This window comes from Myotis yumanensis, unplaced genomic scaffold (assembly GCF_028538775.1).
Source record: "Myotis yumanensis isolate MYYU_CA2020_CCGP unplaced genomic scaffold, mMyoYum1.0.hap1 SCAF_10, whole genome shotgun sequence".
Taxonomy (NCBI): Eukaryota; Metazoa; Chordata; class Mammalia; order Chiroptera; family Vespertilionidae; genus Myotis; species Myotis yumanensis.
Window position 1 is genome coordinate 58,992,449 of NW_027223761.1, and position 27,616 is coordinate 59,020,064.

A 27,616-nucleotide genomic window follows, 5' to 3' on the forward strand; every position below is an offset into this window, starting at 1 on the left:
CAACTTGGCTGATACAGTCCTCATTCGCTCTCTCTCTCTCCCTATAGCCTTTCTCTCTCTCACTACTGGATTTTCCCCTTGTTCTTGCCCATCCAAATTCAAGCCCCATCCTTTAATACCAAACTTATATGCTAATGACACTTTGTAGACCCTTCCTAAGTTGCCCCAGTTGAAAATTCATTGCTTACATATCAATGTTCCCAAAGGAACCTGTACTAACATTTTATATGTGCTGATTAATCCTTAGAAAAGTTCTACTTTTGCCAATGCAACTCTATTATAACATTTATTACCTTATTCCTTGAATGTTCATTTGTACTATGACTGTAAACCCCTTGGACGCAAGACCTCCCCACTTTGTCATAAGTTGCTAACTTATCCCAACATTTTTTTCTGAAGGATTGTATTCTTAATTCCCTATTACCTCCAATTTTTCCTCTTTCTCTCTACACCAAGTCCTACTTCAGGCCACCTATTCTGTTTCTGTTCATACAGCACCTTCAGCTCTGCCCACGCTTGACATCTTGCCTAGCTTATCTTCCCAAAACTTAGAGAGTTCACATCTAAAATATCTCATTTCACTTTTAAAAAAAATCATTTTTATTTTCAGTAACAGTTGACATCCAATATTATATTAGTTTCAGATGTATACCCCAATAATTAAACATTATATACCTTACTAAGTGATTATCCTTATAAATTTTATACCCATCTGACATAATACATAGTTATTAGACTATTATTGACTATATTCCCTATACTTTCCCTATGCTGTACTTTACATCCCCATGACTCATAGACACAGAGAACATTCTGCTTCTTCCTTTTAAATTCCAAAGCCACCACTCTAATTTTGGCCCTTGTGGTCTTCCTTAACCCCCTCTTACAAGCTTTCCTTACCCACATTTTAGAGGCTTCTATCGGGTTCACATTTCCAAAACCTAGAGCTGATGATGTCTTTTCTTTCATTAAATATTTTAATTGATTTTTAGAAATAGAAGAAGGGAGAGGGAGAGAGAGAAACATCGATGTGACAATGAAACATCAATTGGCTGCCTCCTGCATGCATCCCCAATGGGGATTGAGCCTACAACCTGGGCATGTGCCCTAACTGGAAATTGAACCAGCAACCTTTCAATGCACAGGATGATGCCTAACCAACTGAGCCACATGGGCCAGGGTGATTTCTTTTCAACCTTGTTTGAAGTACATGATTCCCTTCATGAACCACCATCCTCAGTCCCCAGACTTTTTTCTCACCTTATTTACCTCTTTCATCCTGCTCAACATGATACTCTCCATTTAGTTGGGTCCACCATTCCCAGCTTTACACCTTTATCTTCCTGAATGCCTTCCTATTGAAATCCTGGGAGCTCTGCCTTTTAGTAATGTATGTGTGTTCCTGACTCATGCCCTTCTCTACTGCGTATGACCCGAGGCTTGTCACTGCTTTTTCTTCATCTGTGCAAATCTTGCAGCTCCTTCTGTAGCACCTACTACCTAGTTACTCATTAAATATCTGTTAAATTGAATGGAAAATAGCTATAATATGTGTTATGAGCCTCCAAGTTCCTCTGAAGCCCGTGAAAGTAGTTCTGTGCCTTGAAGGAAACATTTTACGGAAAGGAGTCAGTTGCTCATTGGAACATTTTTTTTTGCTTTATGTCTCTCATCCATAAGAGGAGAACCATGTCTTATTGCATTTCAAATATCTGGAAATTGGACTCTCAATAAAACATGGTCTATAGTATATATTCCAGTGCAAGTTTACATTTTATTTTCATGTCATATTGCCAAAAATGGTCATAGATTTTAACTCTGAACTTTAACGCTTTATATTCCACTAGAGGCTTGGTGCATAAATTCAAATTCGTGCATGGGTGGGGTCCCTCTGGGTGGTCTGTGGGGATTGGGCTGAAATCCACAGTCCAATGACACCTGCAGGTCCTACCTGCCACTCCTGCTCATCCTGGCCCCACTGTGCCTACTATGGGCTTGCGCCCAATCAGTCCCTATCGGGAGAGGCTCCTGTTGCCAAAGCAGTGCTCACCAGCCATGAGCCTTGTGTCTGGCGCCCTCCCGAGGGGAGTGGCCTGCAGGATCAGGCTGAAACCAGCTATCCGACATCCCTTAAGGGGTCCCGGATTGTGAGAGGGTGCAGGCCAGGTGAGGGACCCCACTGGTGCACGATTGGGCCGGGGAGGGACCTTGGGAGGGCTCCAGGGCGTGTCTGGCCCATCTCGCTCAGTCCTAATCAGCTGGACTCCAGCAGCAAGCTTACCTACCGGTAAGAGCATCTTCCCCCTGGTGGTCAGTGCATGTCATAGTGAGCATTTGAGCAGCCTTAGCATATCATTAGCATAATATGCTTTGATTGGTTGAACAGTCGACTGGTCATTGGACGACTGGGCACTTAGCATATTAGGCTTTTATTATATAGGATTTGCTAGAGTAAAAAACTCTTAAAGGTTGGAACCTGGTAGACTAAATTGTAAGATATTAACCCAAAGAGCAAACGTCTCCTTATCTTTGAGTTTTATAATTGCTAGGTTGTATCATGCCATCAGTTCATGGCGTTGAAGATATTTCCATTTTATGGGAAAACTAAGAATTTAATGCTAAAATCTAGACAATTGCCATGCTATTTCTTAGAACTCCTAAAATGAGTATTGAAATTATATTGTCTGCCTCTGGTTTTATTTTATTCCTGACCTAGGCAGTTGCTTTCAGGGAAAGGAATATGCTTAACAAAAGAAGTATCATGAACAAAACAGCCCTGTCATTTATACAAGTGCAGCCAATGTTCTTCATGAGAATCAAAACCAATTGAACAGCCTGGATGGACTCAAGCATGATGCTGAATGGAAAAAAAAAAGGCAATCTCAAAAGGTTGAAAACTCTATGATTCCATTTAAATACAATTTTTGAAATAACAAAATCATGGATATGGAGACTAGCGATTGCCAGGGGCTAGAGCAGCGGTTCTCAACCTGTGAGTCGTGACCCCTTTGGGGATTTAACAATCCTTTCACAGGGGTCACCTAAGACCATTGGAAAACACATAGATAATTACATATTGTTTTTTTGATTAATCACTATGCTTTAATTATGTTCAATTTGTAACAATGGAAATACATCCTGCATATCAGATATTTACATTACGATTCATAACAGTAGCAAAATTACAGTTACGAAGTAGCAACGAAAGTAATTTCATGGTTGGGGGACACCACAACATGAAGAACTGTATGAAAGGGTCATGGCATTAGGAAGGTTGAGAACCACTGGGCTAGAGTCTAGAAAGGAAATGCAGGGAGGAGGTGGGTGTGGCTATGAAGGGGTTAATTTGTTCTTCTCCAGATAGCTTAGTTCTTTTATTTTTAAAAGCTTAATAAGTTCTACAAAAACTAAAAAAAAAAAAATGAGCCACAATCTGGTATCCTAAGCTAGAGCCCTGTTGTGGATGAATGTGGTGCTGGTTACACAAAGCCGCACAGGTGACAAAGTTACATAGAAACACATGCGCGTGCCACACAAACACATACACACACACACACCCCTGATTATTTACTGCAGTTATGCAGGATGTTATCACTGGGGGAAAGTGCAGTACATTTTTTTCTTGCAATTTCCTATGAACCTATAATTATTCCAAAATGAAAAGTTTTTTTAAAACCAGTTATTTCCTTGCCACTTTAGAGAATAGGCCCCTGAGATCAGCAATAACATAAGCAGGTGAAGTGGGTGGGAGTAGGGAGGCTGAAAACTGCCGGATGTGAAGGAGGCAGCTTTTATTTGGCTCCTCCCACTGTGGGGCTGTGCACCTGGAATTGCTGAGGCTTCTGAGGGCTGTTGCTGTTTTTATAAAATGCCAGAAACTAAAGTTTCCATGTAAAAATTTCCTTACTTTTATTAATAACTAATTCAAACTTTTTGAACACTGTATACAAGCCATACTAAATATATGCGAGGGCTGGATTCAGCCTAATGATTCCTGTGCAAAATTAGCTTCAGGCCAGAGGTTCAGTTTGACCCTGAGATGAATTGCCCACTTCACAACCTGGTAGCCTCCACTGTGGTTCCTTACGAAAAACGGAGAAATGGATTGTTCCCAACGAAGTACGCGTTCTTCTCTGGCCACTGCTGAAAATGGCATAAGCCACCAGTGAAATTCTGGAGACTGTCGGTTTGATTACAGCTCAGAATCACGCTACCGCTACTGGCTTCTGACCCAGACCTTCACACCAGCTTCCTCAGCATGGTGTCCAGGACAGAGCAAGTGCTCAGTTTGTGTTTTTTGGAAGAGTTAAATTGTTCTCCAGATAACTTAGTTCTTTTATTTTTAAAAGCTTAATAAGTTCTACAAAAACTAAAAAGTGAACCACGATCTGGTATCCTAAGCTAGGGTTTTCCTGACGCTGATACCATGGCCCGGTGAATGCCATTTATATATGGGTGTCAGCAGCACTCACAACTTCTGCGTCTATTTGACATTTAGTGCAAATGAGCAGACAGTGTGTTGATAAGGTCATTATTCTGGCTTTGGTCCTTTAAAGGCTTTATCATCTCTACCCTGCTTAAGACCCAGAGTCTAGCCATCCTTTCTTCTCTGATTCCCAACAAGGACAGCCAACTCAGCAGAAGTAAAAAGGGGCGGGGCCAATCACGTATTCTTCACTACACCACCTGGTGAGTCAGTGACATCGCCCCACCCTTCCCTCTGAAACATCACGTGCACTAATCAGACTCCTTCTGTCTCAGTTTCTAGTAGATAGAGCTCAGCACCCCCAATTCCTTCATGAAGAGAATGGATAGAAAAATTCCAGTTTCCTACAATTGGAATTTTAATTCAATTTCATTTTAATTAAAATGCATTAAACCTTAAAATCTCACCTATGGCACAATTACACATTGTCAAATTGAAATAATGAAAAGATTCATTTGCTTGATTTCTCTCCTCTTTCCCCCCAAAAGTCTGCTAAGGAGAATACAGAGAATGCTTTCTAATCTTCCTTTAAAAAAGAGCATTTGTAGGTATTGCATAATTATAAGTCAATAAGAGTCTTTTCCTATTTATCATTTTTATCAAGCTTTATAATATGCGGATTTTAAAGGATTGGTGCCCAGCCTAGAAAATTATGCTGATGAGGTAAGAGCATTAATTTAAAGTGTAGTCACTAATCTCTCTAAGGGGACATATGCAAAGACCCTGGACTTTACATTTGTTTTCAACTAATTATTCTGTATTTACTTTTCCATTAGTACAGTGATTTTTCTTTTAATTCAGAATTAAGCAATAAGACACTAAATTACATAAAGGCCTGTTTAGCATAGCAGACACACCCCATCATTCCATCGTCCTCTGATTTACAGCTATTAAAATGCTAACCAAGAGGCTGTCTATATACCCTTTAGTATTTATATTCCATCATGCAGTCACCTCAGTAACCTATTCATTCTCAGAAGGACTATCTGGCAATTAACTCCAGTCTTGTCTAACTCACCATCTCATTATGTAAAGTGGTTTTGAACACAAACTTTATTAGCAACTCTCAATCTCATTTCTTCTTATTTTACCCACCCTCAGCCTGACTAGAAATGTCAGTTTATATGTGAACAAAATGCTCTGGAAAATGGCAGTTTAAAACCGTCTGCACCAGACAGGCAGCACATTTTGTTATTGGTCTTTGCACTATGGGGCACTAGCATAAATTGAGATTGTCATGTTTCAGCTGAAGCATCTGATGCAATTTTTTACTGAAATGGACATGAATTCTCCCTGCCACACAATACAGCATTTTAACTATGTTCAGGAGGAACGAGCAAGTAAGGAAGCTGTTATTTTTATTCTAAAGATTAAAAGAAAAAAATTCAAAATTCTTTGTTGCAAGTAAAGGAACTCACGGTATCAGAAGAGCTGAAATATGGTTCAGTGTACATGTTCTTGGTAAGGAACCAGAGTGGGCTGATGAGACGATTGGAAAGACAGCACCTGAAAATGTGTTGAATCCCTGGACAGGGAGACATCCCACTGGTGCAACTGACTTACCAACATCGGGATCCACGGCTTGAACTCTGGTCAACAGAGCCTTGGTGGCCGTGTTCTCATAGACACAGGCATGGTAGTGGTCAGAAGAGAACACAGGAGGGTTATCGTTCACGTCTTCGAGGATCAAGTGGATGTCAGATTGGCAGAACCTGCCACCCCCATCAGTGGCCCTGGCAATCAGGTTGTACGCAGGGACCCTCTCCCGGTCCAGCGGTGACGAAGTTTTTAACTGGCCTGTGAAAAGAAATAGCCCACCTTTTCAAAAATTGTTTAAGTTCTTTGAAAAGCAGAGGATCAATTCTATAAAGAATCCCAACATAGGAAGGACCAATGATATTGGGCTCAAGTGTCTCATAATTTCAAAAAATAGAACAAATGGTTTAAAGCATCAGGGAAAAAATCCTGTGATATTGGAAGCAACAACAAACCAACGGCAGGACCTTCAAATTAATTAATGCCACTGTGAAACCTCTGGCATCCTTTTGGCCACGTGGAGAAGCTCCATAGCGCCTTCTACCTCCCCAGCTATGTCTCTGGGTTTCTGCTGTCTCCAGAGGATGGGCCAGGGTCTGAGTTCTCGGATAGTCAACCATGTCAATAATGTGTAGACCCAGAAGGGGCAGGCAGTCTCTCTGCTTCCTGTTACCCACCATCTTTTTGCCCCATCTTTTAGAGCAGTGGTTCCCAACCTTCTGGCTCTTTAAATACAGTTCCCCATGTTGTGACCCAACCATAAAATTATTTTCGTTGCTACTTCATAACTGTAATGTTGCTACTCTTATGAATCATAATGTAAATGTTGATATGCAGGATGGTCTTAGGCGACCCCTGTGAAAGGGTCGTTCGACCACCAAAGGGGTCGTGACCCACAGGTTGAGAACCGCTGTTTTAGAGGAAAACAAACAATCCCAACAGAGGCTGGTTTCAGCACAAAGAGGACTTGAAGGAGCCCTACTGTGCCAGGTGAACCCTGCTAGCTGGACTGTGCAACGGTCTGTGGTTGGTGGGGAGGGCTCTGGTGGAGGAATATTTGAGGAGCTCAGAGAAGCAGCTATTAGGAATCAACATGGAGGTAGGTTATATATTTTAACCACTGGAACAGCTGTACTGGTGCTGGGTGTCAGCCCCCCTGGAGATTTTGTGGTGGTTGTTTAAAATTTAATAGTTAAACATCAAGACCTGAATAAATGCTATTTGGTGTAAAGAATGACTCATGAAGTATTCTTATACTTAAATAAAATGAGCAGGAGTTGTGTGGACCATGCCAGCCCGACTCATAAAGCAGTTCCTCCCATGGCTTCCTTGCTCCAGCCAGTTCTCAAACATAGGTTAGATCACTTCCCTCTCCTACTCCCAAACAGCCAGTTTTTTGGTTGGGCCATTCAAGACCCTCCATGATGTAGCTAAAGTTATTTTTCCCAGCAAGCACTTCGGTCACAAACCATTTTACAGCCCCTCTCACCAGTGACAGTGCTGTCCGTGGCGTTCCCTGGGTGGGCCTCGTCCTCTGCTCCTGCTGCCCCCTGCAGGGTCCTGTCTGACTTACTAGGATCCTGGCTGCATTCAAATGTCAGCTCTTTAAAACAGTTTCTTCTTTCCTCTCAGTAGAATATTACCTACTTCTTCCTCTGAGCCCAGATATACCTCCTCTAATACCTCCCCTGGGTCACTCATTTCATTCTGTCTATTATTATCATTATTATTATTAGCTTACTGGTCTGTCTTCCTCCCTTGACATGGTTTGTTTTGTTCATCTTGGAGTCTACCACAAATATGCCATAAGTCCTTTTATGTCGACTAGCTACCCAATGAGTGTTAGCTATTGAATACATAAATACCAGGCACATATGGACAAGTAGTATATTCCTAAGTAGCTCAGTTCTTCCAAGTAGAATAAAGGTGCTGTGGGAGTGAGCAAGGAGTAACCGCTGCCTCTTGGAGTCTCAATGTTTCGTGGTTCAATAGGACCAAGACAACACTGGGAACATGCAAGTTGTCCCATCTTTATACTTCATTTACAAATTTCCAGTAGGTGAACCATCCAGTGCATAACACTGAAATAATTTACCTCCATAGAAAATGTCTTTTCCATTAGCCCTGGCCTTCAGTGCCGGCATCTGCTGTGGTGTACATAACCTTTCACTTTATACATTTTACCTGACTGTGTAAGCAAATCTGAAGGCTCATAACTTTGGAGGCAGGAATGTTTAATGAAAACCAGACAAATGTGCTAATAAGCATCGGGAAGGGACCCAAAAGGGATTTCAACAGGGAAAACTCTCCTTACTCTGCATTGCTGTCTGGTTTGCATGGCAACTTGTGTTGCTGATGTCATTCTGTTTAAACTCTTTATAGGGCAGATGCTTTAACTCAACGACTATGAGGAACAGGAGAAGCAAGTAGACCTGTCTGATTACTTGATGCTAATAAATGTAAGTAAATCAGAGCTAGTTTATAAGCCAAATAAAGTTTGTGTGCTCCAGAGCAGCCATCTTCAGATACCATGCACAATTAGGTGTGTTTTTTTTTTTTTAAAGAATAGTTTAATGATTTTCAGAAAGTAAGGGAGAGGGAGAGACAGAGAAACATCTATGTGAGAGCACACCATTGCTAGGCTGCCTCCTGCATGCCCCCTACCAGGGATCGAGCCTGAAACCCAAGCATGTGCCCTTGACCAGGAATCAAAACTGCAACCTCCTGCTGCACAGGATGATGCCCAATACACTGAGCCACACCAACCAGAGCATGTACAATTAGTATTTCTTAGAGCCCAAGATAGCCAGGCATCATATGAAGGCTCTTGTGTATTAGTTAGGCACTATTGATGAGACCATAGGAGAGCTTAACTTCTCTCCTGGACTAACAATGGCATTTATCCAAAGAATAAATGTCACCTTACCACTTTCTGGATCTAGAAAAAATTCATTGTGTCCAGATCCATAGAGTGAGTATCGTATATCTCCATTGGATCCAATATCGGCATCCTGGGCACTGACCTTCAGGATGATTTTATTTGAGGGAATGTCTTCGGGAAATAATGCTGTATATGCAACCTAGTCAAAGGTAAAGAAAAGTAATTACATCATTAGTATTTCTGGGGCAACTGCCACAGTTAGCATGCATTCAAATGATTTAGATGCATTTACCTAATTTAGCTTCAACTATTTTTTTCTTATATCATAGAACCAACCATTTTACAATATAGGATGGAACATGGTATGTCTCTTGCCCTGCCTCTCCCATGCTCACTCATTCAACAAATACTGATTGAGCACTACTATGTGCTCGGTGCTACTTAGATTCTAGGAGTACAGTGTTGAGTAAAACAGATAAAAATCCCTGCCCCTGTGCAACCATGACGCAGGACTCATATTGACCATGGTCCTCTTTCTGTTAAGCACCAGTGAATCCCTGGGACCCTTCAACTCTTTAAAAAGCCACTACTAGCATTTGGCATTAGTATGAGAGATTAAGTCTATTTGCATTTTTCTAAGCTACAGAACACCAATGTTGTGGCTCTGGGTCCAGATGGTGATTAAAAGAAGAAAGGTAAATGAATAGGGACTTAATTTCAGTAAGAAGAAAACAAAACCTAGTATTGGCACCTTGCACTGACTGTCCTGTTTGTTATGTGATAGAAAAGCTACCTCATGACGACCTTGAGGATCTGGGTTCATTGCTAACATGGCCATGAACCAGCTGTGTAAACTTACAAAAAAAAGTAATTTATGCTTTTGAGGGATCCATTTCTCTTTTATGAGATCAATGATTTAGAATAGTCCTTTAAGGTCCTTCATGATTCCTCTAAAATTATTTAATTTTAGGACTCATGGTTTTGTTTTTGTTTCTGTGGGCAAAATTATGTACTGGATTCATGCTACCTCCTCTACTCTTTCCATGTTTATAATATTTCATCCAAGACTCCAACTCCTAGCCTCTTATATCCAATTAGAGCTCACTAACTAAGCAGGTCAGAGCAGAAATTAGCTTGGCCTTAAACAGAGAAGGGAAATGGGTCTTGATTTAGTTTTAGAAAAGGAGCAATCTATCTGCGATAGCCACAAAACTTACCTGATCACACACTGGGCTATTGTCATTCACATCGCTGACAGTCACTTCCACCATGGCCTGTGTGACAAAGAGCCCATCGGTGGCTGTGATATTGAGGAAGTAAGCATCTTGTTCTTCCCTGTCTAGAGGTCTCTTCACATAGACCTTCCACTCACTCTGCACCAGCCCCAGGGCAAACCTTCCTCGGGGATTCCCTCCTGCAGTAAAAAAAAAAAGAAGTTTTGAAGCTGTGCAGTAACAGCGAGAGGCCAGCGTAGGGTCATCCAGGTGCCCCGCAAACTATATCATTTACGATACTGAATAACAATCGATTCTCACTTCCTTTTGATTCTTGTGCAAGAAAGCCTGATATTTATATGCTTGGCTTGTGTGGAAAGTAAAACAGTAACTTTCAAGAGAATAAAATGCACTTAGAGAAGCCGGAGGTGAGCTCTTGTTTAGTTCCCCTTAAGGACAATCAAATTCAAACTGTGAAATCAATCCTTCTCAGGATGATACAACCGTCTTTCCACTTTGTCTCAAGAGAGGATGTAATACACCGTAGCTCTTGTTACCAAGACAATTTCATTAGCTGTTGATAATCAAGGAAAGACAGTCAGTTCTATTGAAGAATGTTTTTTAATTTATGGGGGTGACTTTGGTTAATAAAATTATATAGGTTTCAGTTGCACAATTCTATAATACATCATCTATATTGTATTGTGTGTTCACCACCCCAAGCAAGTCTTCTTCCATCACCATTTATCCTCCTACACCCTCTCCTACCTCTCCAACCCCCCTTTCCCTCTAGTAATCACCAGACTATTATCTGTGTCTATGAGTTTAATTTTTTCTTAAGCCCTTCACCTTTTCCACACAGCTCCCCAACCTCCATCTCCTCTCCTCTGACAGCTGTCAGTCTGTTCTCCAAATCTATGAGTCTGTTTCTACTTTGTTTGTTAATTTTGTTCATTAGATTCCACATAGAAGTGAAATTGTATGGTACTTGTCTTTCTCTGACTGGCTTATTTTACTTAGCACAATACTCTCCAGGTCCATCTATGCTGTCACAAAAGATTTCCTTCCTTCCTTTCATTTTCTTCTTCTTCCTTTTTTTTTTTTTTTTTTTTTTTTTTTTTTTTTTTTTTTTTTTTTTTTTTTTTTTTTTTTTACAGCTGGGTAATTTTCCACTGTGTGAATGTACCACATCTTTTTTATCCACTCATCTCCTGATGGGCACTTGTCTGCTTCCAAATCTTGGCTATTGTAAATAACACTACAGTGGACATGGGGGTGCATATATTCTTTTGAATTAGTGTTTTGGGTTTCTGCTATTAAGGAATCTTTTCATGAAAGATTTATCATACAGCTGCACTCTCCCTATAAGGACTGGGTTTTGGGGGAAAGAAGTTGGTATGGCAGAGGAAGACCCATTAGTATTAAAGGGCCCTAATGACAGGTCATTGAAGGTACAGTTCAAAGATAAGCACTACAATTAGATCAAATTTATCAGAGCCAAGCTGGGGAAAGCGGGAGAGAAGGAGAAGAGGTGAAATGGAGCAGCTTTGGATGATGCTGAAACACTGACAGTGGTCCCAGCAATACTACTTCCAGCATCACTGAGTTGCATGGGGACCACAGTGGCTTGCAGAAGATGGGAACAAGAGGGAAGAAAATGCTTGACCTTCCAATCCCAAAGAGGAAAATAATGTCGCTTCAAACAAGGAGGAATACTGAACCAGACAGCTGGCAAGGAGCCTGGAATTCAGTTAAATCATCACTGTTTCCCTGGTTTAGCCATTTAGCAAGTATTTATCACCTGCCCTGGGCCAGACTCGGCTCCAGGCAGTGGCGCTACAGCAGTGGACAAAACTGACCCAAATTTCTCCTGCTGGAACTCACATTCTAGTGGGGAAAACTGACAGTAAACAAATAAATAAGAAACATATTGCATCCTGCTGCTACTTCACTGGAGTGAACTTGCCTTCTTACAATGAATCTTTAAAAAAGCCCAGGGCAGAGCTGCTGGTCCTGTCGAGGGGATGGAGTGGAAAGGGTGGCATTTTGAGAGCCAGACTGCGCCCTGGATTATAAGGCATGGTGGGGGGTGGGATCAGTCTGGGGTCTCAGTGGTGTGGGGCTAACACAGGATGAATGGACTATACTAGGCAGACAGTGCAGAAAAGGAGGGGGTGCACCCTCCTCTAGGGCAGTGGGTTTTTGCTGGGAGTGACTGTGCCTCCTCACCCACCCCTCAGGGGACACTTGTCCATATCTGAAGATATTTTTGAATGTCACATCAGGGGTTGTGAGGTAGAGCTACTGGAATCTATTGGGTAGAGGCCAGAGACACTGCTAATCATCCTACAAGGCAGAGAACTGCCACCTATATGACAAAGACTTATCTGCCCAGAATGTCAAGTGTCCAGGGTGAGAAATCTGCTTCCGTGAGGCTTGGGGTCCTCCCTGGGAGATCACTTTCCTCCATCACTGGCTAGGATTCAGTTAGACTGTGGTTGAATATTCAGCATGCACAGATTTAACCTCGCCGATGCTTCTGGTGCAGGCCCACACTGTTCTTTTGTTAAATAAAATGATTAATGGTCCTTTGTTAATCTGTGGAAGCACAGCCAAGTTGTGCTACATCAAGAGCAAAAGTTAAATCTCATTAAAATCAGTTGGTGGTTGGCACTGCTAACAGTAACAGTAGCTTTAAGCTACTCTGTTCTCATTACCTCGGTAAAGTTGATAGGCTGGCCCCTTTAAATCTTCCATTCAGAGACAATGTATAAATAATTAAGGCTGAGTAACAGTTCTTCCAAATAGAAGAGTATCCCTTAGAATGCTTAAGAAGCTTTTTATCTGCAACTGAATGCAAATGAAATCAAAGTGATGCTTTACTCACCTATTTCTCTTTACCACTATTGCTCATGTCTTTATTGCAGAAACATACATTTTAATAAAAAGGAAGTTATCAGCTAAAGCATGAAATGCATAAATAGCTTTAAACAGAAAACATCAAGCAAACAGTTCCATGAAGAGGGGGAGTACCGTGGAGAAGTGTGGCAGTCGCTAGCACGGACGCATATGCCGTACCGTGGAGAAGTGTGGCAGTCGCTAGCACGGACGCATATGCCCTCCTGTGGATCTTATTCTGCAGTGATTAATTAACTTTCCCACCAACGTACTTAAGCAGACTCCGTGTCCTGGGGGCATTCTAATTAATTCATTTTTCACGGTGAATAATGTAGTTTTTCTAAAGGGAAACCACCTGACTACAAGTATTGATGGATTCTTTAAAATCTTTTGGCACTTGGCTTATGTTCTGCCTTTGAATGTCACAACATCAAAATGTTCGTTTTAAAACCACAAAATAGTTTTAGGAAGACTGCTCCCACACCACCAACCCTCTCCTCTTTGTAGTTTAAGGCCAATCACCCCGGAAAGCTGCCCCTGATCAAGACACCCCTTCTTCACTCTGACATGAAATCCTCAGGCTCTCAGAGCAATGGTGACATACTTTGTGCCCTCTGGGTGACCTCATTTGTCTATCTTGGCTTTCCCATTGAACTGCTACTTACTATTTGGAAAGACAGGAAAGGGATCCAAGAAAAATGAGCTGTCAGGAGAAATATCTTTGGCTTAGAGTTATAACATTATTTTATTTTTTTAGCAGAAGGTCAAACCTGGCTCTCTAATTTGTAAATGTGAACGTATATGAGTTTTCATTATCAGAGGAAACAGCTATTTGCTTTTTTTCCCCCTTAAAAATGTAGGGAAAAGGAATATAGTTAAAAATACACCTCTTATATATTTTTAAAATAACAGCAAAAAAGAGCTGTTATTTTCACTTCTTCAGCTGAGAAGTTTGGCTGCACTCCACTTGCAATGATAAAAAGTGACTCAAGGCCTGGGTACCGATCTGGGTAACCAGTTGCAGGCAAACCAATGAACTCCAAATCAAGGCTGAGTGAGGAACAACCAACAACTGTATCAACTCAGATCTCTTCCTCAGCCCCAGAGAATCAATACTCTTAACCTCTCATCTCGCCTTCTTCTTCTCTCCTACTCTCATTGCCTGCCACCTTCCATCTCTAGAAGGCAGAGCCCATAGTGAAAACCAAGGGTGGTAGACTGACCTGTAATGTGGTAGCTCACTTGGCGATTGATGTCGGAAGTGTCTCTGTCCCACGTGCTGAGGACGGCTACCACCTCTCCCGGAGGGTCACTCTCCTTCACATTCCCTTGGTACACCTCATGGGCAAAGACGGGGGCGTTGTCATTTATATCTGTCACCCTGACAGAGACCAAAGCCGTGGCAGAAAGAGAGAAGGCCTCCCCTAGGTCGGACGCCACCACGGAGAAGGTGAATGAGGGGTCTGTCTCGTGGTCCAGGTCCTTCAAGGTACTGATCCAGCCAGTGTTGCTGTCAATATTGAACGCTTCCATTACCTTTTCGGGCTGGGAATCTGCGTGCAGGGAGTACGTGACCTGCCCATTAGCTCCCCAATCCATATCGATGGCTCTCACCTGGGTGAGTTTGGTGCCGATAGGCATCCCTTCCATGACCATGGTCTCATAGCTTGCCGTCTCAAAGACTGGCTTGTTGTCGTTCAAATCCAACACCTTGATGTCCACGTCCGCAGTAAATACAATGTCTACCTTGTCGAGGGGTATCGTGGCTGCTACTTTAAAGTGGAAAGCTGGGCTGACTTCATGGTCCAGGCGTTTGTCGAGCTTGATGGTGCCTGTGTCCTGTTCTATGATGAAGACACCCCCTTTGTTATTTTCTGGACGTTCTCCGTTAACTGTGCTGAATTGGACATTCTGACTGGGCAAAATCCTTAGGGTGTCCACCGTGCTCCCAATGGCCGTATCTTCTGCAATGGTAAAAGAATACTGAGACTGGGTAAATGAAGGCAAGAACATTTCAGGGGGCAAGACGTGGATGTAGACAGGGATGAGCGAGTGCTTTACTGGAATGCCCCCATCGACTGCTTTGACAAAGAAGGACAGCACTGTGTTTCTCAGCTGGTTAAAATTGCCCTTTGTGACCATCCAACCATTGTCAGGATCGATTTCCAGCAGGTCGGCCACAGAGACCGAGGCCTCGCTGTACAGGGAATAAGTAATCCTTGAGTTGGCTCCATCATCTGGATCCATGGCCTGCACCTGAGTGACCAAGTGGCCCCGCCCCACGTCTGCCCTGACGCTGGCCCTGTATTCCACTGTCATGAACTGGGGAGCATTGTCATTTTCATCCACAACAATCACCCTCACGGTGCAGAAAGTCGTTCTTCCCCCGCCATCAAGGGCCCTCAAAAAAATACTAATGTCGCCTTCCAGAGGGTTTTCCCGGTCGAGCCTCTCTGTTGTAATGACTTGTCCATTGCTGTCTATGAGGAATCGATCTTTGGCAAAGTCATTGATGATGGCATAGCTGATCTGCCCGTACGCCCCTGGGTCCCCGTCTGTGGCTCGAACGTGAATCACCTTTGTCCCGGCAGCCGCATTCTCTCTAACCTCAGCTACATAGGTGCTTTGTGAAAAGGTGGGGCTGTACAGGTTAGCCCCCAGCACCCTAATATGCACCTGTGCAGTGCTAGTGAACAACCCGTCAGAGACGGACACATTGAGACTGTACAGAGGCTCCATCCGCTGCTTGCGGTGGTTGGATAGTGTGATGACCCCACTCTTGCTGTCCATCAGAAAGCTTGTCCGGTCGTTCCCAGATAAAATGTTATATTCCAACCGGTCGAAGTCAGAGCTGTCTGCATCGGAGGCTTGCACACAGGTCACAAAATGGCCCCGGGGGGCTAATTCACTCACATAGGACTCGTAAATGAGCTGATTAAAAACCGGAGGGTTGTCATTAATGTCTGAGATGTAGATATGAACCAGGACCTCACTGCTCAGCGATGGGAAACCACTGTCAGTTGCTCTGACTTTCAAAGTGCAGTGTTGCACTGACTCGTGGTCCAGCATCCTTGCCGTCAGGATTAAGCCACTGGCGCTGTCTATGTGGAAATAATCGGTGCTGTTGTAAGTATCCTGGACAATCTGGTAATGAACCATTTTATTGTTTTCTGAGTCCACATCAGTGGAAACAACTTGCAAAACAGGTGTCCCAATGAGAGAGGCTTCTGTCAATGTTGTATTGTATGTAGGCTGATCAAAAACAGGGGGGTTGTCATTCACATCATTAACTAGCAAGTCAACGGTGACTTCAGCCCTGGCACCGGTAAGGGCATCGCTGGCTCTTACTGTCAACTTGTAAACAGATGTAACTTCATAATCCAAAGGGCTAACGACTTTCAGGACCCCAGTGTCAAAGTCGATGTTAAATTGTTTATAAAGATCCCCATCAATAATGATATATATGATACCTTGGCCTTCTGGACTGGTGGCGTTGATGCTTAGAATAGGTGTATCCATCCCGATGTCTTCGTTGATGGATGCTGTATAAAAGGGCTTATCAAACACAGGCATCGCTTTGTTGACAATCGTGATGGGAAGTTCTACGGATGTGGACAAAGAAGGGTTTCCACCATCTTTGGCTAGGATGGTGACACCATACTCGATGTTGGACAGGTCAGAGTTGAATGCTTCTTTTAAAATAACATTCCCTGAATTAGGGTTAATTTCAAAGTGGCCATAGTCATCCTGTAGGACATAGGTCACTTCTCCATTTGCACCTTTATCTTTGTCGATGGCTGTCACCCGGTAAATCGGAGTCCCAGGCTCAGCGTCAACTTGCACAGCAGCATAGTAAGGGAGGCCCACGAAGACTGGAGAGTTGTCATTTATGTCTTCGATGCTGACTCTGACCACCACCCTGGCCACACGCAAATGGTCCATCTCACGGCTGGCTTCTACCACCAGCTCATATAACTCCTGTTCCTCACGGTCGAAGGGGACTCCAGTGGTCTGGATGACACCTGAGGTAGATTTTATCTTGAACTTATTTCCTGGGTTTAAGATGCCATATTTTAAGGGCTCATTAAGGCGATTTCCAATGGCATTGACAATAGCAACTTTGGTTATATTAGAGTTGTTCTCTGAGATTGAGGTGGAATAAAAGCTTTGTGTGAAGTGGAGGCCGCTGTCCATGGCTTCTTTAACCAAGATGGTGACCATGGACGTGCTGTAGAACTTCCCGTCAGAAACTTTAACTATCAGTGCATAGTGGTCTTTGGAGAGGTTGTTGTTTTTTATGGAGAGAATGCCAGTATTTGAGTCCATTAAAAAGTGATCCACGCTGCCTTCCAGCAGGCTGTATGTCAGTTCGGGGGGCACCTCGGAGTCAGGATCTGTGGCACTAACTTTCAGCACCTCCACTCCGACATAGGTAGGTAGGAGCAGGACTGTCTCAAACACAGCCTGGGTGAAAACAGGCGGGTTGTCATTCACATCTGTCACCTCTATGCTGACTTCAACGGGACTCTCTGCAGTCAGCTGGGGGCTGCCGCTGTCTCTCACGTGCACATGGAAATGGAAACGGGAGATGGTTTCGTGGTCCAGGGTGGCAATCGTTCGGATGGCCCCCGTACTGGAGTCCACCGTGAAGAACTTCTTGGCCGTGGACTCGACGATCTGATACACAAGCAGAGCATTCCGGTTGCTGTCGGCATCGGTGGCCCGAATTACCAGGGGGCTGTTATCTAGGCTCCTGACAATGCTATTAACTGGGGCAGCCTCACTCAGGCTGCCTGAATATTGAGAAAAGAGGAAAATGGGGGCATTATCATTTTCATCAACAATCTGAATATTGACGGAGACATTGGAAGCCATTCCTGCCATGTTCGTGGCCTGTACGGTGAGTTGGTAAGAGGAAGTTCGCTCATAATCCAGTGCCTTCCGGGTAGTGATGACTCCAGAGTATGGATTTATGGTAAAGATCCCATCTGTGTTTCCATCTTTGACGTCATAAATGAGGGTAGATTGACTAATCGCAGAGATCAGAATGACCGATGTTCCAATATCAACATTTTCATTTACTTCTGCTTGGTAGTCTTTGTGAGCGAACTTGGGGTGAGAATTATCAGACATGGTGACAGAAATGCGCACAATTGCGGTGGCAGACATGGGCGGGGATCCCTGGTCTGTGACTTTGACTGACAGGACAAACTGACCCATAGTCGTCATGTCTGGTTCTTTGGAAACGGTGATGATGCCCAGGACTGGTTCGATCTTAAATGTGTTCCCCGTGTTCCCTAAAATAAGGAAATAAACGGGGAAATGAGTTACAATTGGGTCATTTTTTGATCATTAACTTTTCATCTAAAGGCTACTTGACTGCAGCATGGCAAGCAAAAAGCAATTTTTCATATTCATTCCATCTCATTCTGAAATAAGACAAGTGACTTCTCTTTTAGGAGTATTCAAAAGCAACTGAAATGAGTTTTCTGGTAAAATTGTGAATTTCAGATCCCTATCTTCTTAATCTGGGTTAACAACAACAACATAGCACTGTGTACTTTAAACCTGGTGAATAAAAGCTCGTGGGGGAGACTTTTCTGTTTAAACTTTCTTATTCTCAGCCTTGTGAGACGAGGACCAGACTGGGCTGGCACAGGCTAATGTCACCAGTGAAAAGGTATTTTCACCTAAACCATATTCTGTGTCCCATGTTATAAGGAAGAGAGCTGTAGAAATTGTTTCAGAACACCACCACACAGTCATCTGGTTTCAGATTATCCTAAAGGTAAGCTTTACTACACGGAATTGGTATTGTTTCATGCTATCAAAACCCCGTTCATCGGGAACACTACTTTGGTGAGGGGGTTTTGTGTAGGCAGGGAGAATTCTTTCCCAGTCACTGTTGGCTTTGTAAGTCATGAGGATTTTTTCTGACTAACTGATTCTTATTTTCCAACATCCCCAAACATACACATGCACACACAGACATAAAACTAGACAAATAATGATAAGGCAGTTGCTCCAATCTGTAACCATTCTAGGCGTCAAATTTTTCAGAAGTTTCTGGTGAAGTAGAAACTGTTGATCATCGGAACCAACATCCAAATCAAAGACTGGAGATGTAACCCTTAGGAGACTGAAAAACTGGTGCCCGCTTGGCCACCTCTGAAACGGGAAGGGCTGTGAACCTGGAAACTGTGCGAGTTTAGAGCTCTGTCTCTGAAACGTGCAGGGGTGTGAGGTTGGGATTGTTGAGGAAAGTTAAGGAGAAGATAATGGGGAACACACAGCTTGAAGAATGTAAAGAATGTAGTTCAAAAGTGGTGGATGGTGTGGAGCAGCATCCTTCACCGAGTTGCTTTTGCTTCTCTCATCAGCCTCCCTAATGCTTCTCAAGGAACACAGCTGCTTGTGTGTCTAGATTCGTTTAAATCCAAAGTTAATGATCTTGGTTATTCAATTATATTGGGGTTATTCCTTCTTTTTGAAGTACTGCAGTATGGCAGACACATGGAGAGTTTAAATGTCACCATTAAAGAAGGCAGTTATATAATGTGTCCATTGAAATATATAGCAAGCACAGCTGTATACATACTTCTTACTTCATTCTTACTAAATAAACTTTTCCATGTCTGAAAATGAAAAAGTCATGTCCCTATAAATCCGTTTCTGTAAGATGTTTGCTTATTTTTAAAGAGGAAGTAAATCGAACAAAGAGGTAAAGAATTTGATTCTAGGCCCCACATATTGGGATGACTCTTCCTTTGCCACCTAATCATGAGCATCCTGTGATGACCACAAGTTCAATGATCTCCTAAGCAAGCCTGCAAATTTTCAATAAGTAGCACTGTGCAACTGTACCATGGCAGGGGCGAAGAGGAGCCAGCTTCTGACCTTCAGTAGAGCTTCGTAACCCTGCTGTTACATGGTTGCTGGCTGCTCATTACACTCTGGCTCGTATGTCAGGTCCAAAGTGGGCTCTCTGCTCTTTTCCTCTTTAATGTACTGTCCTGTATTTTTAGAGTCCACTCCTGCTTATTCTCTCCTGCTGTACTTGAATCCTTGGAAACCAACCTCTGTTTGTTTCTTCGGAGTCTACAGCTTCTTGTAGCCATTGGCAACTGGGCAAGAGCTGTGCTTATCATTATTTATCTAGTAAACAGCACAGTACCTGGCACAAAGAAGGTGCTTGATAAATATTTGTTCAGATTGATTGGGAGGAGAGAGTTTAAAAGATTTTTAACTCTCTGTCTGTATATATCTTGGGATCCAATACATGCCCATCCTAACTCAAATCTTAGTTCTCGTCTCCCCTGTATTGTCCGGTCTCAGAGCCACACACGAGCCACTCTTGGTGCCCGAGTTAAATAGGTCAGTGGTCACCAACCTTTCGGACCTCAAGGACCACCAGTGGTCTGCGGACTACCTACCAGTTGGCGACCACTGAAATAGAGGACCAAAGCTTTGCACTAGAATTCTGCCTCAGTCCTTCAGGCCAAACTAAGAAGCTCCAGTAGTTACTTACAAACCAGTCAGAGGAGGGAATGCATTGCCCGCCAGACAACAGAGTAAAATCATTGCTCATCAGAGGGCTGTGAGAGAACTTAAAATGCACACTACACACAACCACTTGGCATTTGCTTCAAAATGCTGAAGCCTCCGGGATCCACCTCTCTCTTACCCTGATCTGGGAAGAAACTGGCCAGCTAGGACCAGTCCAGGTCAGTGTGGGTCTATCTGTCTATCCATGAAGGGGCCCAGCGACCACCTGAGATTGATTGTATCCACTGTAATTCCCATTAGCTTTGTACACATAGAGTCAAAAGCTGCTTTTTGAGTTACCAATCATTCCCGTGGGTTTCTGGAAATTCAAGTGTTCTATATAAAAGGTGTTTTAAGGAAATAACTTTCCTCTCTAGTTTTAGTCAACTGTGAAAGAAATGACCAAGTTCTTTCTCTATGCACAGCACCAGGCTGTCCTCTGTGGAGGTTAAATGGTAAGGGAGACAGTCCTTTTAGCTGGATGGTAATTTCCTTTTAAATTACTCTTCAAGAACATCCAATTTGGTTTACAAATAATCTGTCTATCTGAGAGGAGTATAATAGTAGCCTTCCTGACAAATATAAACAACAAGTAGGCACTCAGACAAATGCTTAGACAATGTCAAGTAAGGAAAGTAGACATACAACCCTATACCTAAATGATTTCAGTGACATGAAACAATGGATATGCATGAATGAATATGGGGAAAATATATGTTAGGGGAAAACTGCAGAAAGACTATAAAGAGTTATTGGATTAGGTGACATTTTCTAGGATGTTACTGAAAAATTGCTTTTCTAAAAAGAAGTCTATATATTATTTGTGGGGGAAAAAGAATAAGAATGAATAAACTAAGAGATATAGAATATCATATTAAAAATTATTAATCTAGAAAAAAAATGTGTGACTTCACTGGGGGTACCTGGCTGTTATGAACCAACATATTTTATTTTACGTTATTCTTTTATTTTTTTGTATAGAGTTTAGCACTGACTTATGAAAAATGTGGATGCCTAATGCAGGGAATAATTTTAGATCGCAGGGTTTTTTAAATAAGGTTGTTGGCTTTTCATTTTCTACTATTTTTTAGTCCCAAACTGTCATTTTAGCATTCATATTTTTGTTTCCACCAATCACAAAAATGCTCCCTATTTACATCAAGGGGAAGCTTTGCAGTGCTGGCAGGAGAGGAGACAGCGTCTGGCACGATGCGTGACAGACATAATGTTGCAGAACATTTTGGAAATATGTGGCCTGAATATTCCAAAGAAGAAGGAGAGGAAAAGGGAAAATAGAGTAGATAAAGGATATTTGTAATTTTTAGGTTCACAGTCCTATCCTTTGATTGGACATTTATGTCTTCTGTCATTAATGTTTTTTAGTGTTCTATCCTCAAACTATGGTCCTGCTTATAGGTGTTAAAATCAATTTTTTAAAAATCTCTAATTTAACAAAGTCTGTATTTATTTATTTTTTAATCTCTCTCTCTCTATGTTATATATACACACACAGTTATATATATAATATGTAATATATATATATATATATATATATATATATGTTATAGATTTCAGAGAGGAAGGGAGAGGAGAGAGAGATAGAAACATCAGTGATGAGAGAGAATCATTGACCAGCTGCCTCCTACACACCTGCTACTGGGGACAGAACCGCAATCCGGGCATGTGCCCTGACCGAGAATGGAACAGCAACTGCCTAGTTCATAGGTCGATGCTCAAGCACTGAGCCATGCCAGCCGGGTGAGTCTGTATTTATTTATCTGTTGGGTTAAGCAGGCAGTTTAGTACCTACCAACTTACTCTGCTACTCAGATCACCTCCAATGAAGTGAATTTGTGTCAACGGTGGGGGCACAGGAATCTCTGAAGCCCACAGCCCACCCACTGACAAGTAAACAAAGACATGTGAGGTTCATTCACAGAGCTGCCTGGCAGCCCTCAGATGATGCGAGGCTTTGGTCTTTTTTCAGACTGTGACCATGACTTGTTGACCCATAAGTAAAAGACACGGAGTTTACTACACATTTCTTCTCTCTTTTCCATCCCAGAAAAATCTGAGATTGAACCTAATAAAAGGGAACTCTTTCCTTGCTGTCAATGAGGGAAAACATATGACTGAAGTGCCAAGAACTTTACACAGCACCATCATGCAAATGGGGCAGTTGCTTGGCCAAAAAAAAAAGCAGTTGGAGATGTTCCAGCAGTAACCACGTGAATGTGACAAGGTGATAAATACTAGAGGATCTGGTGCCATGCGTTATGCTACAATCAGTGCAACAGCTCTCACCTGCTTCTATGGTATATATGAGTTCTGCATTTTCCCCTTTGTCTTTGTCCAGAGCCGTCACTTGCAGAACAGCTGATCCCAGAGCAGCCGATTCAAACACAGATGCTTCATACAGCGGGTTGGTAAAATAAGGACTGTGATCATTAGCATCTTCCACATTCACAATGACTCGGGCCAAGTTTCTTCGATAAGGAAACTCCTGATCTCTGACCTTTAGGCAAAATAACAAGAAGCAGTAGGACTAGAATCTTAGGTTGCAAAGAACTCACAGGGCGATTTCTGTAGTGAAAACAAAACGACATAATGTACACAAAGTGCTTGACCCAGTCCCAGGCACATAGTAGGTGCTCAACAAATGGTAGTATTATCAAGTCAGATAATCAACTGAGAGCAGGGACCACATCCTCTTTATTACTTGGTGTTATGCCTGATGTTTGGTCTGTGTCCAGTCTGTGTTTATAGAACTGATACTGGATATGACAAACACAGCAGTTTCTTCTGGTCCCCCTCACACAGCCACCACCTCTCACTTGTGCAAATAGCTGCTAATCGAATGGTGGATGGAGGCTCTCCTAAAGAGGAAGCTAAAAAGTGGAATTAATGAATATAATGTAGGCATTGTCATTCATTCATTCATTCATTCACTCATTCATCCACTCATTCATTCATCGAACACTTATTGTCACCTATTATCTGTTAAGCTCCAGAATGGACTCTGGTGGTTCAATGGTGAATCAGATGCAGTCCCTGACCTCAAGAACTTTAGAGTTGACGGGGGAATGCAAACTAGTCAACAAACAGCTCTACGGCCCAGTGGAAAGTGCCAGGATGGGACTAGTGAAAAGCACTTCACTTTCTATTCTGCTTTTTGGAAGAGGTGACAGAAATAAGTACAAGTGGTAAAATGGTATTGATGGTTGTAGGCACGTATCTCAGGCAAAAAGAACAAACGTAGACAGAAGCCCGGTACTGGGAGAGAACCCTGTTCACTGGGAAGATGAGCTGAATCTTAACTTCTAAAATGTGAGACCCCGTTTTCACTTCACCGAGGAACCTGCCTGACTGCTTTCAAGTTTCCCCTCTTTTGCATACGGCAAAAGCTTGCAAATAAACAACTCTTTAACCACATGATTCTGAAGCAATTTTATGTAGCAATGATCAAATGTGTCCTTTCCGTTTGTTCAATGTTAGGCACCATAATTTGAAAGATGTGAAAAAAAATCAGAAAATGTACTGAGAAGAGCCATCAAAGGGAAAGGGGGTTTTCAGAAATAATACCTAGAAGGAATGAGCAAACTGACTAAATGCTTGCCATGGAGAAAGGCAGCATAAAAGACTTGTTTGCGCTAAATATTCAGCTATGTAAATGACAGTGGCACAGGGTCACCAAACTGAATTTTGAGTTTGTTAAGGAAAGAATGAACAGACATGACTTGAAGAATCATGAGAATGGAGTTAGTTACCTGCCTAAGGTTCCTGCCTCTGAAGAAATACCTGCAAAAGCAACCTGGTGAGTTCACTGGATTTCCCTGTCTGTAGACTGGCCGTCACACCCAAGGACCAAGCTGGACTCTATTTGGGGCTTACTGAAATCCAGGTCCGTTCCACATGAATGCCCAAGGGTGCTGGGACTTTGTCTGTTTTATATCTTTGGTGCCTAGCACAGTGTTTGGTACACACTAGGTGCTGGAGAAACATCTAATGAATGAATGAATGGTGGTCAGAGCGATGGGCTTGATGATTCCTGAGTCTCTCTTCTGTTCCCTGGGGTCTCAGCTGGAAACCATCGCCAAGGGAACGGCACTCCGGTTTCCTCTGGTCCAGAGAGGTTTCTGGACTTGGGAAGGAGGAGTAGCACTTTGAAGAACATAAATTCCAGCTGCTTGGGAACTGGTAGTCTCTTGGCGTGTTTTAAAGCCCAGCAGTACAGGAGATTAAGCCTCTGTTTTCCCTCCTGGTCTTAAGGAACCCAGGAGGGCTCTGAAGGCAGAGACTGTGCAATTGCCCCTAGGATTCTTGGGTGGTTATAGGGACAGATTTTAGGCCATAAACGAACCAAGGAGGCTTTTTGTTAATTTCTACCTCCCAATTACGGGAACTAGGCAAACTCCACTTTAAAATGAAAGCAACGTCTAAATAACTTGGAGGCCCCGTGAACCCACATGCATGTTTAAGGCTCTCTGCAGGCTTCAATGTGTCTGAGTTCTCTTTTGTATTTACTACAAGGTCAATGCTGGAGCAACGGTAATAAATGAATTCTCTAAATGCTTCCAAGGCCCGTGCACGGCACAGGTTCAGTAAAGGATTACCATTGTGATTAACTTCTCAAGGAACTTCCTTTAAACGTTTCCACAGAATCTTCTGGATGCAAACCAATACTATGTACACTGGGAGATTTATGGAAACGGCCTGTTCCTCCCTCTCAAGTCAGTCTGTCGGCAGCATTTACCGAGCAGCCACTGTCTGTAGAATTCATCTCAAGTTTCAGTTTGGCAAAAATATGGAGTCGCTGCCTAACAATAGTAATTCCTCACTGAAATAAAAAGGTGAAAATGAAGGCAGCCCTGCTGTGAAGAGACCAGGTTTTCCACTGCTTACAAAACTGACAGGCCTTGTACGTCTGGAGGCGAAGGTGTGTGCCTCGAGGGGTCAGTGATCCTGCCAGGAGAGCAATTAAGCGTTTGGGCCTACCATGACGTTGAGGATGTGCTTGTCCTGGGCCTCGTGGTCCAGCCGCTCGGCAGTGTAGAGCACGCCGGTGCTGGGGTCCATGCGGAATTTTCTCATGCTGGCAGCGTCGATGCTGCTGTGCACCGTGTAGCTCAGCTTGTGCTTCTCGTCTCGGTCTGTGGCCTCGATCTGCAGTATCTCTGTGTCAGGGAGCACGTCCTCGGAAATTGTCACATCGTAACTCGGCTGAGAGAATTCCGGGCCGTTATCATTATTATCCAGCACTTTGATAAATACCTATAGTTAAAAGAAGACAAGACTGAGGACTAATGCCAACGCCCTCTTTCCTCCCGCCCGGTCCTTGGATCCCAGCTTGGAGCAGCCATCTCAACGTGTAGAAAGTTCTTGTATGAAAATACTCTGTAATTAGAGGCTGACAGTAAACCAGGAGTTCACAGTGGCAGGGACGTACACTACAGCTAATCAATACTCTCACTATTAACTGAACAGCTAAGCTGGCCCCCAGGGGTGACAACTCCACAGGGCCACTTGAGGCACCATGTGAGAGACCACAAGGTGACCTCAGTGTGGTTCATTCCTATTATCTCTTTTTTATTTTTATTTTATTGATTTTTTACAGAGAGGGAAGGAGAGGGAAAGATAGAAATATCAATGAGAGAGAATCATTGATCGGCTGCCTCCTGCACGCCTCCTACTGGGGGATTGAGCCTGCAACCCAGGCATGTGCCCTTAACCAGCATCAAACCTGGGACCCTTCTGTCCGCAGGCCGACGCTCTATCCATTGAGCCAAACCAGCCAGGGCTGTTCCTATTATCTCAAGTTCTTGTTACGTGCTCCTCATAGTGGATTTAATGTGGAGACAGGGACAGAACGGGGACAGGGACAGAAGAGGCTGAGGATGGAGGAGTGGACACAGGAGTGGCCTTCTCAGAGCAAGCAGAGCTTCTCAACTGCAGTGCCCATACATGGCGGCTCTTTTGGAAGGGACGTGTTGAGTAAAGAACATGATAGTGAAATACAACGTTCCTAACTTGTATTACTTTATAAATCATTTTGTTATAAAAATGTTCAGCCACATATAAAAGTCATAGCTTAATGAATCTTCATGTATTCATTGCTCAGCTTTGATAATAAGGAATTCACGGCTTAACCTTGTTTCATACCCACCTGCTCCCCAAAATTATTTTGAAGCAAATCCCAGCCATCATGTAATTTCAGTGTGTGTCTCTACATGACAGGGACTCTTAAATGCACACAATACCATTATTGCATCTATACAGAGAGAACTAATTCCTTATTGTTAATAAATATTCAGTTGGGGTTCATCTCTCTATAATTGCTTTTGAAAATGGAATGTATGTTTGTATTATACATATATATGTATATATATTTCATAGTTTCTTTTAATCAGGATATGCAAATAAGATCCAAACATTGCATTTGCTTGATGTCTTTTGATTTATAGATTTTCCCTTTATTTCCTTGCAATTTTTATGTTGTTATTGTTGGCAGTGAACAAACTGAGCCGTTTTATCTTTATGGTTCCCACAGTCTGAATTTCACTCATTCCATCCCTGTGGGTTTTTTCTACAGGTCCTACTGTCCTCTATATTATTTATACATTGGTAGTTTGATATAGGAGGCTTGATAGATTCAAGTTTAATTTTCTCCTCCTTTTTCTTTGACAAAAATACTTCATGAGTGATACAGTGCACTTCCATTCAGAGACACATAATACCTGGTTCTCCCTATGGTTATGTGATATTAACAGCCATTGATGATCATTGTATACATAACATTAACTTATTAAAAATGCAAAATGGTAATGTTTTTAATTCTACAATTTCTTTCTCATTTATTAGCTGGAGGAGCTCTAAAAAGAACTCTTTGGGCCGAAACCAGTTTGGCTCAGTGGATAGAATGTTGGCCTGCGGACTGAAAGGTCCCATGTACGATTCCGGTCAAGGGCATGTACCTGGGTTGCAGGCACATCCCCAGTGGGAGATGTGCAGGAGGCAGCTGATCGATGTTTATCTCTCATCGATGTTTCTGACTCTCTA

The 27,616-nt window shown here is 42.7% G+C and overlaps 1 protein-coding gene across 2 annotated transcripts in view; it reads right to left on the reverse strand.

Annotated features, from left to right (window-relative positions):
* Positions 1 to 27,616, reverse strand: part of FAT3 (FAT atypical cadherin 3) — a 524,011-nt gene that overhangs the window by 76,970 nt on the left and 419,425 nt on the right. For both annotated transcript variants that reach the window (XM_070425876.1, XM_070425875.1), the window contains exons 7-12: positions 25,556 to 25,831; positions 22,865 to 23,075; positions 14,239 to 18,312; positions 10,121 to 10,317; positions 8,949 to 9,102; positions 6,050 to 6,283 (exon numbers count right to left, since the gene is read on the reverse strand). In XM_070425876.1, the coding sequence (XP_070281977.1) occupies positions 6,050 to 6,283; positions 8,949 to 9,102; positions 10,121 to 10,317; positions 14,239 to 18,312; positions 22,865 to 23,075; positions 25,556 to 25,831 (5,146 nt within the window). The remainder of the gene's footprint in view (positions 1 to 6,049; positions 6,284 to 8,948; positions 9,103 to 10,120; positions 10,318 to 14,238; positions 18,313 to 22,864; positions 23,076 to 25,555; positions 25,832 to 27,616) is intronic.